The 13,910-nt window shown below is 36.1% G+C and overlaps 2 protein-coding genes across 2 annotated transcripts in view; one reads left to right on the top strand and one right to left on the bottom strand.

Annotated features, from left to right (window-relative positions):
* The window catches only part of RNLS (renalase, FAD dependent amine oxidase), a 320,064-nt gene that overhangs the window by 67,081 nt on the left and 239,073 nt on the right, over positions 1 to 13,910 (top strand). The gene's annotated exons all lie outside the window — the stretch shown is intronic.
* On the bottom strand, positions 833 to 1,387 carry LOC125995113 (small nuclear ribonucleoprotein Sm D1-like). The gene has a single exon (XM_049764667.1). It carries the CDS (start codon positions 1,299 to 1,301, stop codon positions 942 to 944), a length of 360 nt encoding a protein of 119 aa, XP_049620624.1. The 5' UTR covers positions 1,302 to 1,387; the 3' UTR covers positions 833 to 941.

Below are 13,910 nucleotides of genomic sequence, written 5' to 3'. Positions count from 1 at the left end.
CAAAAACTAAAGCAAAAACGATGGGTGTTCCTAGGATTGCCTTGTTTTCATTTTTTGTTCTCTCTGTTCTTTTCTTTGATAATTTGTTCCTGTTTCACAACTTTAATTTTTTCTTAGTATTTATGTTTATGCCTTCTCTATCCAAAATCTATTTCTGTATTATTAACTACTTCACAACATTATCAGAAGTGCCTTTAAACACCAAAGTTATTACATATTATTCTTCCTGAAATTGTTTTATAGGGACCGGAGCTATAGCATAGCAGGTAGAGCATTTGCTTTGCACGCAGCCGATTGGGGTTCAATCCCTGGCCTACCAGATGGTTCCCTGAGCCTGCCAGGAGTGACTTCTGAGAGCAGAGCCAGGAGTAATCTCCGAGTGCTGCTGGGTGTGGCCCCAAAACAAAACCAATCAAAGAAATCAAATTATTTTCCAGTTCTGAAAGCTGCAAGTCTATTGCCTTCTCATACATCTCTCACCTAAACCCTCATTAATTTTTTTATTGTTACCCTTTACTCTTGTTAAACCTAGTAAATAGCTGCTGGATATCGTACTGCCTATTACAGGAAGAATAAAATTTTATCATGTCATCTTCTCAAAAACCTCTCCATCACTTGTATTTAATTCCAATATTTTGTCAAAACAGGAAACAGAACATGTTAGGATATTAGATATGATTGTCTTACTATTATTGCCTCTTTCTACTTCATATCAAACTTGTGTGCCATCAAATCAACTCCTAAGTTATAATATATGAAGAAGCTGATACACGAAGATAGTGTACCTACTGTTAGGGTATAAATTGGAAAAAAGACTAATTCAGGCATAAGATTTTTTTTTCTACCCCACACTTATGTTTATTAAAAACTGACACAAACAAACAAAACCTGTACAAAAAATATCCCCATCACTATCAATTTGAAGCAATAATTCTGAGACATTATCTTCTAGGACCCCCTCTTCCTCTGCCCCGGCCACGCCCTCTTCCTCTTCCTCTTCCTCGACCTCTTCCTGCAACAGCTTCCCTTTTCTTAGATTTCACTTTGGGTTCAACATCCACAAGTAGTGTGTCCAGAGGTAAGCTGTCTGGTAGAATAAAATATCGAATGTTATTTCCTCGAATACTCAGTGTTTCTAGTTGTACAGGTTCTCTGTTCTTCAGGGTCATTTTCACAGCCTTAAGATGAGTATTCATGCTGACATCTACACCTATGATTGTTCCATGAACCTGAGTTCCATTCTTTAATTCGATGGTTACAGTCTCATGACTCAATTTCATCAAAAACCTCACGAGCTTCATTCTAGCGGCGCTTCGCCTTTCCCGGTGCTCGACTGCACAGAAGCCCACAAGGAGGGACTGGCGGGCAGGGAGTATGAATGGCCGGAAACGCCCAGGCATAAGATTTTAAGCAAAGGATTTTTAAGCAAATTTCCCAGTAAGAACTAAGAAGACAACACATGTAGCAAAATGACAGATTTTCCTGGGAAAGACTTTGATGGAGGAAGAAGTTAAGAATAGATGCATAGCATGCCGGGTAGGGCATTTGCCTTCCACACAGCCAACCCAACTTGAATCCCTACCATCCCATATGTTCCCCTGAGCCTGTTAGGAGTGATTTGAGTGCAGAGCCAGGAGTAACCCCGAGTACCGATGTGTGGGCGAGAAAAATAAAAAAGAACAGATGTATAGAGGAAGAAAAAAGAAAAAAGTGAAAACCATAGGGATATTTCTTTGAATGAATCAGAGAACTTTTCATGTCTTTCAGAGTAACCTCTACATGTTATGAATTTCAGTGTCCAAAGAATCCTTATTCAAGGACTCTGGTTCATTGATAGAAGAATACCAGGAGATGTTAGAATCTATTGGAAATGAGACAGAGGAAACAATGTCTAGCAAATTATGGTGTGGATTGGCAATATGTAAGCAGAAACAACTAGTCAACACATTTGAAAGAATTGTATTGAAAATCAGACATTATGGGGCCAGGGAATTTGTTCATCAGAGGAGAAAATATCCAGATCCTATGTTGTAGTAGGAAGGCCTTGTGCAAAAGTGAGCCTGATGATACTTTCAAATCCATAACATTTGTGAAGAGTTTTGCAGGGGATTAGATATATTGTATTAGGAAGTTGCAGGTGAAAATACATGAGTTCCTTGAGGAAGGCTTTAAATTTTTTTTTACTTGTTTAAGAAATCCTAAATAATAATCTTCAAAAATTTCAGTTGACATCCAGCATAAACTCCAAAGGTATTTCTAAGCAACATTTGCACTGCTATGTTCATTACATTGATATTTACAATAAGCAAGCTATGGGAAAAATCTAAGTTTTCAAGAACAGATGACTAAATAAATTGGTATATAGACCCACACATCCACAGACATGCACACAGCTGCTGCATGAATGGGGCTGGAGGACATGCCAGTGAAGTCAGCCAGAAGCAGAAAGACACATATCGAATGGTCTCTCTTTCATATGTGGGATATAATTAAACATAGGGATTAACATGATCAGAGATGATAGAAGCTGACAACTGGTTTACAGAACTGGGATTACCAAGGATGAGGATGAGAGGTGGTTGAGAGGATACTTTGAGGTAGTCACTGAGGGAAGCAGATATTCTAATGGAGGGTTTTAGAACATTTATACACAGATCTATCATTAGTTATGTTTTAAGTCATGGTACTTTAATTAAAATAATAACTGTAACATAGCAATGGATGATATATATGACATTTTTAATAGAATGCCTGGAATATAAGTAGCTATTTAGCAAATGAGTGTGTTTTATACTCCTTCCCCTTTCTTTTAGGAAGATGTTCATAAATTAGGAATAGGAATGGAACATTGGGTAGGCTTGGAAATGAACATAGCTCTAAAGCAGCTTGAATCAAATTCACCTGTGGAGATTTTAACAATAGAAATATCCAGGAGGGCCTATGGAACCCAAATTCTCTGTAACTGCTTGTCAGATGATTCTGCTGATCGGCGAAGCTTATTTGGAGATTGGAGAAAATACATACAAACTTTGAGTTTTTCTTAATATTTTGGATAAATCATATCTAGGGTAATATGTGCCAGTAAGTTAAATAAAAACAATTTTAAATTTTCATCTACAGTATAATAAAACTAAGTGAAATTATACCATCTCTACACTATTAGAGCTATGGTCGTCATATGATGGCTATGTTTTATGAAAGCATAAGCCAAGATATTATCTTTCCTTTCCTCAGGGCTGAGACTAAGAGGAGGTTCTAATCTCTTTTATCTCAGTTTTCCTGATGCTTAATGGATTGCTGGCATTTCTGTTCAGACCTATTGTGTTTAATGAAATGAAACATCTATACCTTAAGAATTAGCCTTTAGTAAGGAAACAATAAGTGTTCTTTCCCTCTTTCCTATCTCTAGGTAGTTTCTTCAAAGTAAATACTTTAATATCCTGTCTCTAATAGTTTAATTGCTAAGAACAACAATTATACTGATCGTCCTTCAACTAAGAGGTTTATTATACATCATATATGTAAATATGCACTATAAGGGTATCTAACAATTTTTCTCACATAATTCATTTGGCATTTTGACCTTATGTTTTCTCCATAATTTTTAATATTCATATGTTAAAATAACTTCTCTAGTATGAACTAAGGGACTATTGTATAGAAGATAAATTTCTAACACAGAACATATGGTATTTTGCTTGTGGGTTTATATTGTATGTTATTTACTGTTATTTAATATGTATAACTTTAATGCCAATATTTTTTAAATCATCCTTTATATATTTTAAAAAAGAATATAGGTTTTTGGTTTTGGGGTCACACCCAGCAGTGCTCGGGTTACTCCTGGCTCTACTCTCAGAAATCACTCCTGGCAGGCTTGGGGGACCATATGGGATGCTGGGATTCGAACCACTGACCTTCTGCATGCAAGGCAAATGCCTTACCTCCATGCTATCTCTCCGGCCCCAAGAATATAGTTTTTTACATTTTATTTGAGTACTTGAATTAAAGACAGAAGTTCTGGTTTTCATTATGGTCTGAGTTGGCTAAAGTGTCAATGAAGAAATGTCCAGAGTCAGTTCTATCTGGCAACAGTAAAAAGAAAAATATCTCCTACCATGTTTTTAAAAACAACTTTCAATTAAGTACATTTGGGATTAAGATCTGTCCTAGTTTCATACTTTAGAAAATGAGGATTTATAATAGAAAATTTTTAGTGTTTTAACACCATTGGGTACAGTTATAATCTGTTCTTTGCTCCCCATTGTGTAAAACTCAGTGTTCCTTTTCAAATGGCCGTAGAATTTCATCTGAAAATCATCTGGAATTGACAATCAAGTTTCATTAGGTGGAAAAAAAATATTTATTCTGTTAAAATTAGAGTGTCCTCTTTGCTGTTTTACCCTTCATAACTAACTTAGGCCTCCAAGCATTTGTGTCTATAACTCTAGAAGTTTCTTCACTGACTGCTGTGCCCATGTTAAGAGAGTGTGACTAGATCACCAGTCAAAAGTATTTAGAGAATAAAGCATCACTTGTGAAAAATCACTTAAAACTTATCAAAAATTTTCGTATTTGTAAATATGTATATGAAACTAAAACTGCTTTCATCTTGTTTACTTATAGTAAGTATCAAAGTGAATTGCTGAGACATCATGAAAATTAGCACATTCAACTTATTTGAATTCTCAAAGCCTGCTAAAATATTGACCCTTTTAGATATGTTCTCAGCCAAATAGCATCGCATCCATTTTATACCCAGTGTTGTGCACATACAAGGACAATGTCTATTTTTTATTAATAAATGTTGCAACAAATATATGCATGGTAAGAAAGTTGATACATTTATTCTTCCCTCATTTGTAAAGTCTGTTTGTAATAAAAGGGAATTCTGTACAGAGGGCAATAGAGTCACACACAGTGAATTTATAATGATTTCCCAGATGTTCATCTTTAACTAGCAGCCTTTATGAAAGAAGCAAGACTTTCAAAGGTTATCTTCCTGATTAACAGCTTTCACCATTCTTTAGCTAGATGATTTTATAGTCTGTAAGGGAAATTAACCATGTAGTCACCAGATCATAGCAGTCAGAATATAGAGAGAATCTAATTTTTACATTTCAATTATGTTCTGATATGCAAACAAGGTATTTTCATGATTGCATTAACCATTTATGTACTATCATAGATATATGCACATACTTAAAAAATAAAGGGAAATTAAAATACTGAAAAAGTTGGCATGGAAATTTCAATGCAAATATATCATCATCATAAGACATGAAACATACAGCCACTAAAATGTTCTCGAAGATTTCTTGCCTTGTACCATGATAAACTTTTTCTTCTTTTATAATGTCATTAAATATGTCAGCATGCCAATTTTCATTTTCTAAGAAAAGCATCTCTTTGAACCAAACTAACCAACAATAAAGAGGGAAGTACTAAATCAGAAAAACAACGTTCAACTTATGGACAAAGAATTTTAGGGCTTTTGTAAAAGCCCCAAAATGCAATATTGTGATGAATACATGTGTTTCCTTCAGCTTTGTGGCTTATTATAATGAGACTTAAGTTCTCACACCATGTAAATCCATTATAGTTTGTGACTTTAATCCATGAGAATTATAAATGGAGACTTACTCAATTAAAATAAAATTCAGTTATATGGTCACATTATTATTTGGAAAAACAGAGTTTTTAGTTTAATATCAGCCTCATCTCTTTGTTCTTAATGGAAAATAGTCTTTTTCCCCTCAGTCATAACTTATTTGCCAAGACTGCCTCTGTCTCTAATGGTTTACATTTAGATAATCCTAATCTAGTTATGTATCTTCTTTATATTCTTTAAGTCTGTATTAATTTTCTAGGACTGCCATAAAATATATTACATAAAATGACAAACAACAGAAATTATTTTTTCCCATTTTAGACATTGCAATTCCAAGATCAAGTTATTACCAGGTTATTCTGGGCATTTTACCTAGACTTAGAGATAATCACTTTTTCTTTACTTTCTGTTCTTTTTTGCTTGTTTATTTTTTGAGGGTCACACTCAGCAGCACTCAGGGGTTACTCCTGGCTCTGCACTCAGAAATCGCTCCTGGCAGGCTCAGGGGACCATATGGGATGCTGGGAATCCAACCGGGGACCATCCTCTGTTGGCTGCATGCAAGGCAAACACCTTATGCTGTGCTACTTTCTTTCTGTTCTGTTCTTTTCTTTTTTCTCTCCTACCCTTCCCTTCTCTTCCCTTTCTTTTCCTTCCCCTTCCCTTTCCTCCCCTCTCCTTTCCTATACCCTCTCATTTCTCCTCCTATCTCCCTCTCCTCTACTCCCCTTCCTTCCTCTTCCCTTGCTGCTACTCTCACCTGTCCTCTCCCTCCTCTCTCCTCTATCTCCTCAGGTATCCTCTCTTCCCCTTCCCCTCCCCTCACCCCTTCACACCCTCCTTTCACTTCTAACCTCACCTCTTCCTTTACCCTTATCCTTCCTCTATTCTCCCACCCTCTTCTCTTCTCCTTTACCCTCTCACTTCTCCTCACCTCCCCACTCTTCCTTCTCCTCCCCACCCTTCTTCGCTCCTCCTTTTTCTGTCCTCAATCCTTTCCTATCCTCCCCTCTCCTCCTTTCCTTTTCCTCTCCTCTCCTCTCCCTGACCCTCTTTTCTCCTCCCTTCTGCTCTCCTCTTCCCCTCTCAACTCTCCCCTCTCCTTCTTCCACTCCCCATTCCCTTCCTCTTCTCCCCCTTTGCCCTCCTTTCCTCACTCTCCTCTCCTCCTCTGTCCCCACCCCTTCCCTCTTCTCCCTCCCTTTCCTCTCTTCTGCTCTCCTCTTCTTAGTCTCTTCTCCTCTTCTTTTCTCTTCTGTCCTCTCCCTCTTCTTTGTTTGCTTTTGGGACATTCCTGGTGGTACTCAGAGTTCACATACTGTGCTATCCCTTTGGCCCTTCCTCTACTTTTCTTTTCTTTTTTTTTTTTTTGTTTTTGGGCCACACCCTGTGATGCTCAGGGGTTACTCCTGGCTATGCGCTCAGAAGTTGCTCCTGGCTTCTTGGGGGACCATATGGGACGCCGGGGGATCGAACCGTGGTCCGTCCTAGGCTAGCGCAGGCACCTTACCTCCAGCGCCACCGCCCGGCCCCTCCTCTACTTTTCTTATGAACTATTTTTTTTAATTCAAAGTCTAAAAATTATTATTGGGTTGTCAAGGATGTTTGGGGCTTTTAGTTAGTTTAATCCAACTAATCCATCTAATATTTAGCCTCCATTATACTCAACTTCCTTGCACTGGTAGTTGAATACTGCATTCATTTGGCTTCTCAGCTACCTCTTTTTTCTTCCTTAATGTTGTTTTCTCATTCTCATCTTCTCTAGTCTACTAAATGTTGGGAAAGACCCAGCATTCAAGCCAGTGCCCTTTTGCCTTCCCCTTCCCCTTTCTTATTCATCTTGTTTCTTCTTCAGCTTTAGCTTATGGAACTGAAGTAGCTTCTTTAATAAGAACCTCAAAAGCAACAATCCAAAGTCAGCAATTTTGTCTCCAGTTTCTCAGTCCTTAAACTTTGCTTAAACTATCAATAGTTTAAGTGAAGGCCTTTCTACAATCACTTGTGAATTGTGTATCCTGTAAGTGATTCTGCTGAGAAAATGATTTTCCTGAGAGTCCCAATGTAACTGCAGTGACCAGGAATTCATTGCCTGACAGAGGGATAGAGATAACTGCTGAATCTTCAGTCTAGAATATATTTTTCTATCACCTAATCTATATGCTTATAACTCATTGTTTCCATCAAGACCTTCATTTTTCAACATGTGAAATGGGTATGCTTCACATAATTTTGTGTATGCTGAGTAAAATTTAAATATATGCAAGGTGCTAATTAATATAATGTTTGACCCATAGAAAGCCTTAATAGTTATTAAGTTTGTTTTCTACTATTTATTTCCATCTTAAGTGAAATAAATAAATATTCATTAATAAATCTACAGTTTCTATTCAGTGAAACATTTCAAGGATAAAGTGACAAAAGCAATATTCTGTAGCTGATTATAATATGATTCTGGGAATTTTAATTAATACTGTTAATTTCTTGCTATTTGAATAATTAAAAATTCAATTTTTTTTATCTTTTTCTATGCTGTTTTGTCATAAGTTTATGTACAGATGGTTAGAATTGTTATCCCCTAAATTTCTTTATGTTTATATACTTATATATTTATTTTGTTTTGGGAGTCAGAGCTGGCAGTGCTCAGGGCCTATCTTGGCTCTGCATTCAGGGATCAATCTTGACAGATACAGGGGACTATATTTCTTCTGGGGACAGACTTATGGGGATAAAACTATGGTCAGCTGTAGGCAAAGCAAGTGTCATACCTGCTGTACTATTGCTCTGGCCCTATTGTTTGTTTGTTTGTTTGTTTGTTTTGGGGGGGCCACTCCCAGCAGTGCTCAAGAGTAACTCTTGGCTTTGTGCTCAGAAATCGCACCTGGCAGACTCAGGGGATCATATGAGATGCTAGTAGTCAAACCCGGGTCTTTCCTGGGTTGGCCACATGCAAGGCAAACGCTTTACCACTGTGCTATCTCTCCGGCCCCATTGTTGTTTGTTTTTTAATATGAAATTTTCTCTTCTATACATGCAGTTGAATATTATCCCAAATGTGTATTCAATTTGTATCTATGATATCTACTGGGAAAATACAGTCCTCTATCTAAAGTCTGACATAAATTTGACATGCTTTTATGAAATGTGAACTAGTTTAGACCTTACAATCCTAAATTATTCTCTAAATATTTATTGATATTAAAAGTTTCTGTAGGCACATGTACTCCAAATGTTAATATCCTAGGGGATTACTTACACTGGCCATTTGTCTATAGCTAGAAAGAAGACTATGAAAAATTTATCAGTGTTGGAAAAGGGCTTGATAAGTCATTGGCAGAAATAGGCAAAAATTGTTCCATGCAGGTGGGTATTCCTTTTAGTTTTTTCAAGAATATGTGAAGAAGGAAGATTATATAACCAATTCGTATCTTATTCTAGTATTTAATTACCAGTGTTAAATAATTTTTTTCTTATAGATTCTTATAATTTAAGCCTTTTTTTCTGTGTTTCATTGCTAGAGAATAGTCCAACTGAATTTAGAAAAAGTATTTTCTGTATCTTAATTTATTTATTTATTTTACTATTTTGGGCCACACCAGTCAGTGCACAGGGCTAACCCCTGGCTTTGTGCTCAAGGATCCCTCCAGCAATACTCGGGTATAGTGTACTAAGGAGACAACCTGAATTGGCGATGTGCAAGGAAGCATTCTTTCTCCTTATTCTATTAATGCCTTTCTGCATTTATTTTTGAGTTGTATCCTAATCCTTCAACCTTTTTTGGATGGGGATAGAGGATTAGGCCCTTTTGTTCTGATATATTCAACATGTGTTGACTAGTCAACTATTAATTAACATTTGATACCTATTGTGTCATTTTAAAAATATGGTAAACAAGTATTGTATGTAATTCATTCTGAGGTCAAACAGATTAGAACTGAAATTATTAGTCCTTCTACCCTTCCCTTATCTCTTTCAAATGTCTTACTTTCTTGGTGCCATTGATATTATCACTTAAAAAAATACCTTCCTGATATTGATCTACGCCTGCTTTATATTAAGTATTGGAAACACAATGAAGAACAAAATATATGTGGTTGATTTTCTCATCTACCTCACAGGAAATGCATTAGTGTTCCTCATTCATGATTATGTGCATTAATCACATGTATTAGTTTGATAATGTCAAGGAACAGCCCATCACAAAATCATGATCATACAAATAGAGAAGAAAAGGAATTGTTACTATTCAAATTTAAAATCAAAGCTCTGCATTTGTTCAGTGCTACTTTACTAAGCACCAAAAATATTAGAGGTCCTTGGAATACAAGAGAAATCCATGGTAAAGATCACAGAAGGAAATTAAGAGTAAGTCCTGCTCTCTTAAATTACATTTATATGAGGGATTAAAATGAGATTGGGAACAGTTGGTACTGTTGAAACTTATGCTTACATTTCTGCATAGTTTTTTTCTATATAAACAATGTCTCAATGGGCATCCATACAACATTTTGTGGCCTGCGGCTGACCTTCAAATATGTGATTTTAATTCGGTAAGCAAATAATCGCGAATACTGTGATATTTGAAGGCCGGCCGCGGGCCACAAAATGTTGTACGGAGGGCCACAAACGGCCCCACGAGCCGCGAGTTTGAAACCCCTGGTAGAACAATGGGAAAGAGGTGGCAGAAATTATGGCAACAGGCCTCTACCAAAAGACACAGAACCAAGGCCATGCCTTTTAACTAATTATCTCTACAACTGCTGTTATCTCTGCCATCAGAACCACCACCACAATTATCTTAATAACTTGGAAGCTTCTGACAGGGAAACACTAGTAAAAGTCATTAAGGCTATATAAAAAGAATGCTAAATAATAATGAGTATAATGATCCTAACATCATTTACTGATCGCTCACAATTTGTCAGGCACTCTGGTATATATTCTGCATAGGTTATTTTAAGAAGTTACCTAATCATGTGGTAGACAACTATGAATATCCCTTTTTATGGATAAATAAAACTTGGAAAGGGCTGTACATTTCTTAGGTTGAAAAACTGATCAATAGTGTCTGTTTTCTGACACAGGTTTAGTTCTCTGTGTAGGACACAGCCATGACCTCAAATCTATTAGAGTTCTGTTTCACTCAAGAACACTCACTCAGAAATTCTCGGTTGCAAGCTGTTCATCAATTGGAATTTGCTATTTTTCCTCTAGTCTAATGGATACACAGCTGGCAACTGAAGACAGGATAAGAGACTTAATGATAAAAGGCTTCAAAATAGTGCTTGCTTATCGTAGAGTGACAATTCAAGATTAAAATTCAGATTTTTAAAGAATTGTGATTCATTTTGCAGCTGCAATTGCTATCCATTAACTGATTAACTCCTCTCACTATTGACTGTTTACCCCATTTTAAGGTTGCAGAACTAGCCAGCTAATCCTTCAGTTATCAGTTGTAGAGATGTTATATTTACATATAATCACAGCTCCAAATCATGCCCATGGCTTTAATAAATGGTTACATTCTTTTATCGGTGGGTTTAGTTTTTCTAGTGGCCAAAAATTTTGAACTCTCACTGTGTGTTACGTTGAAATTAAATATTCATTATAATCTTTTGAAGTTTATATTGGAAAGTACTTCAAAAACTATCAGTGCATCAAATTATAATGTATTGCTTCTCTTTTTAAAAAATCTGATAGTGGTAATCCTTTGTGAATTTTGCTCTTTACAATTCTTTCATCAGTGCAGATGTTAGCAACTCACATGGGACAGTTAAAAAAATGTCCTCTCATAAAAGCTCATAGAAGAAAGTCAGCCATAAATCATACACATTAAATATGGAGAGAGAGAGAAAATTGCTATGGATTCAGTTTCTCAAGATCAGATGATTGTAAAATAGAAAGGTTTAATACTTCCATTAACATAGCATTTTCTTCATCAATTGCTTGCAGCTGACTGAACCCTTTCATTAAGGAATGCTAGTTGGACTTACTGCTATTTATTTCTGTAGATTTTTAATTATCATGAAAATATATTTAAAGAAAATCATTATTAGATTCAATGTGTGCATATTTATCTGTTACTCTTACTGTGTATCCCTTATTCTTCTTGTGTGTGCAGAGTGTTGTTGGAACAGGTAGGCCCCTCAGATTGTGCTTTCACATTTAATTGGTTTTCATATTTCATCTCATAGCTCTTGGACTTGACTGATAGTTAACAGTAAACATGTTTAATTATTCTTTCATACAACTTGGCCATTGGCAGTGATTTTCATAGCAGTAATTTAACTGCTGAGGCTGCAAGTCAAGATTCATCAGTTTTATTAGGATGCTGAACCTTAAAAGCTTATGGTTGATGATGTTATTAACTCTCTCTATAGTAAAGAGGAAAATGGGCAGTGCAGCACTTTTTAATATAGTCCACATGTGGGTGGCTATAAAATATACGGGTGAAAAGTCTGTCGGAGCTCAGTAAGTGACTCACCAGTTATCTCAACTCCACCGCTTCAATCATCAAGCATTTAATTGCTTTAGAATACTTTAAAAAAAAAGATTTACAGAATTATTTGTTGACTTTGTTTTTATTTTTTGGATTAAGTTACCTTTATGTTTCTAGATGTATTTTTACCTGAATAGTTTGTTCAACATTTTGTTAGGACAGTGCTTAAAATTATAGAAATGTTGAAAAAAATTAGCTCATGTCATTTATCAATTGTTACTGTTTTAGATTCCCTCCACATGCAAATTGAATACCTATTTGTTTTTCTGCTTATTTCTTTATATCTTTTTGCTTGTTTTTGAATATTTTCCTGTATTATTAATAAAGGAACTTGGTAAGTTGCACATAGCATGATAAATTTAACTTTTAGATTCAGGATATAATTACTGCATTTTGTTGTCTCTTTTGCTTTAAAATGTCCCCACTCCCCAATTCCTCTCCGCTACTCTGTCACCTTTTAATTTGTAAGGAACTTAGGTTTTTTCCAAAAGTTTAAGCCATTAGGATATAGATAAGGTGGGTTTGCTGCACTATTTTCTTATTGGATTCAAATTCAACCATAAAAATGTATAGTTAATGATGTTCACCAGACTCACAGTGTTCCATACTTTAGAATTTTTAGAAGGGCTCATTAAAAATAGATTGCTCAGACTAGAATTTTAGTGGTGTGTACTCTGAGGCTTATAGACAAGGCGTGAAGCTGTATTCTGAAAACCCATTATAGGTTACACTAATGATAAATCAATACAATTTTAATTATAAAAATACTTGTCCCACTCTCTTGCTTTCCTGATTCAATTGACCTATGTTAGGGTTCAGTTATTTGCATTTTTAACAAGTTCCCAGGGGGTGAATGCTGAACATAATAGTCTAGGGATCAGATTTTGAGAACTGGGTTGAACATTTAGTACATAGATGATGTGCACTTCTTATTAAAGCACAGAACAGGGATCTGGTGACAGCTTGTTCCACAACTGATAAGTTTGATTATTTGATTAAGGTGGAGTCAGCTTGGTCTCTCCATTTTTCTCCTCTGTAATTAATAACTTAGCTATAGAATGATGCTCTGTGATTAACAAGTAATCCGCAGGAAGAAAACAATGTGAATATCTATTCCCTAACCATCTAGTTTTAGTATCCAATAATGATCTTTGCTTGGATCAGTTATCTTTATTCCATTCTTTTAATAAAATGAACTTTTCCCCTCCCCACTTCTTCTGTCCTCCTCTGTCCTTTCTTCCTCTCCCTCACCCTTCTTGCTATCTTCCCTCTCCTGTTTCCCTGCCATATAAATATAACTACAGTAACTCTGCCCCTCTCTCTCATAGTTTTTTGTTGCTCTTCCTTTCCCACTTTCTTCCAACTATGCTCATTTTGAGTTTCACAGAATTTATTATTATTATTTTTGAGTCTCAAATATTCTTCCATTTACCTAGTGACAGTCTCTTCTGGGTCTTTTTTGTTTGTTTGTTTGTTTTTGGGTCACACGTGGTGGTACTCAGGGGTTACTCCTGACTCTATGCTTAGAAATCACTCCTGGCAGGCTCGAGGAACCATATGGGATGCTGGGATTCAAACCACCGTCCTTCAGCATGCAAGGCAAACACCCTACCTCCATGCTATCTCTCCAGCTCCAATCTGGGTCTTTTTGATGTTAATTATCACTAGGCACTTTCTTGATTTTTGGCAGCAACAACAACAACAAAAGAAAACCCAAAATACAAGATTTCACTTCAAATTGAACTTTTACTGCTCTAGACCTGAAATCAGACACTTGTCTAAGGAGCACTGGTTTCTTTTAGA

Source organism: Suncus etruscus, chromosome 17, assembly GCF_024139225.1.
Source record: "Suncus etruscus isolate mSunEtr1 chromosome 17, mSunEtr1.pri.cur, whole genome shotgun sequence".
In the NCBI taxonomy this organism is placed as follows: Eukaryota; Metazoa; Chordata; class Mammalia; order Eulipotyphla; family Soricidae; genus Suncus; species Suncus etruscus.
The sequence above is the reverse complement of the archived record's forward strand: the minus strand, read 5'-3'. Positions and strand labels throughout refer to the sequence as shown.

What these genes read in the sequence shown, in the direction of transcription:
- LOC125995113 (XM_049764667.1), bottom strand. Translation starts at nt 1,301, where the DNA reads ATGAAGCTCGTGAGGTTTTTGATGAAATTGAGTCATGAGACTGTAACC.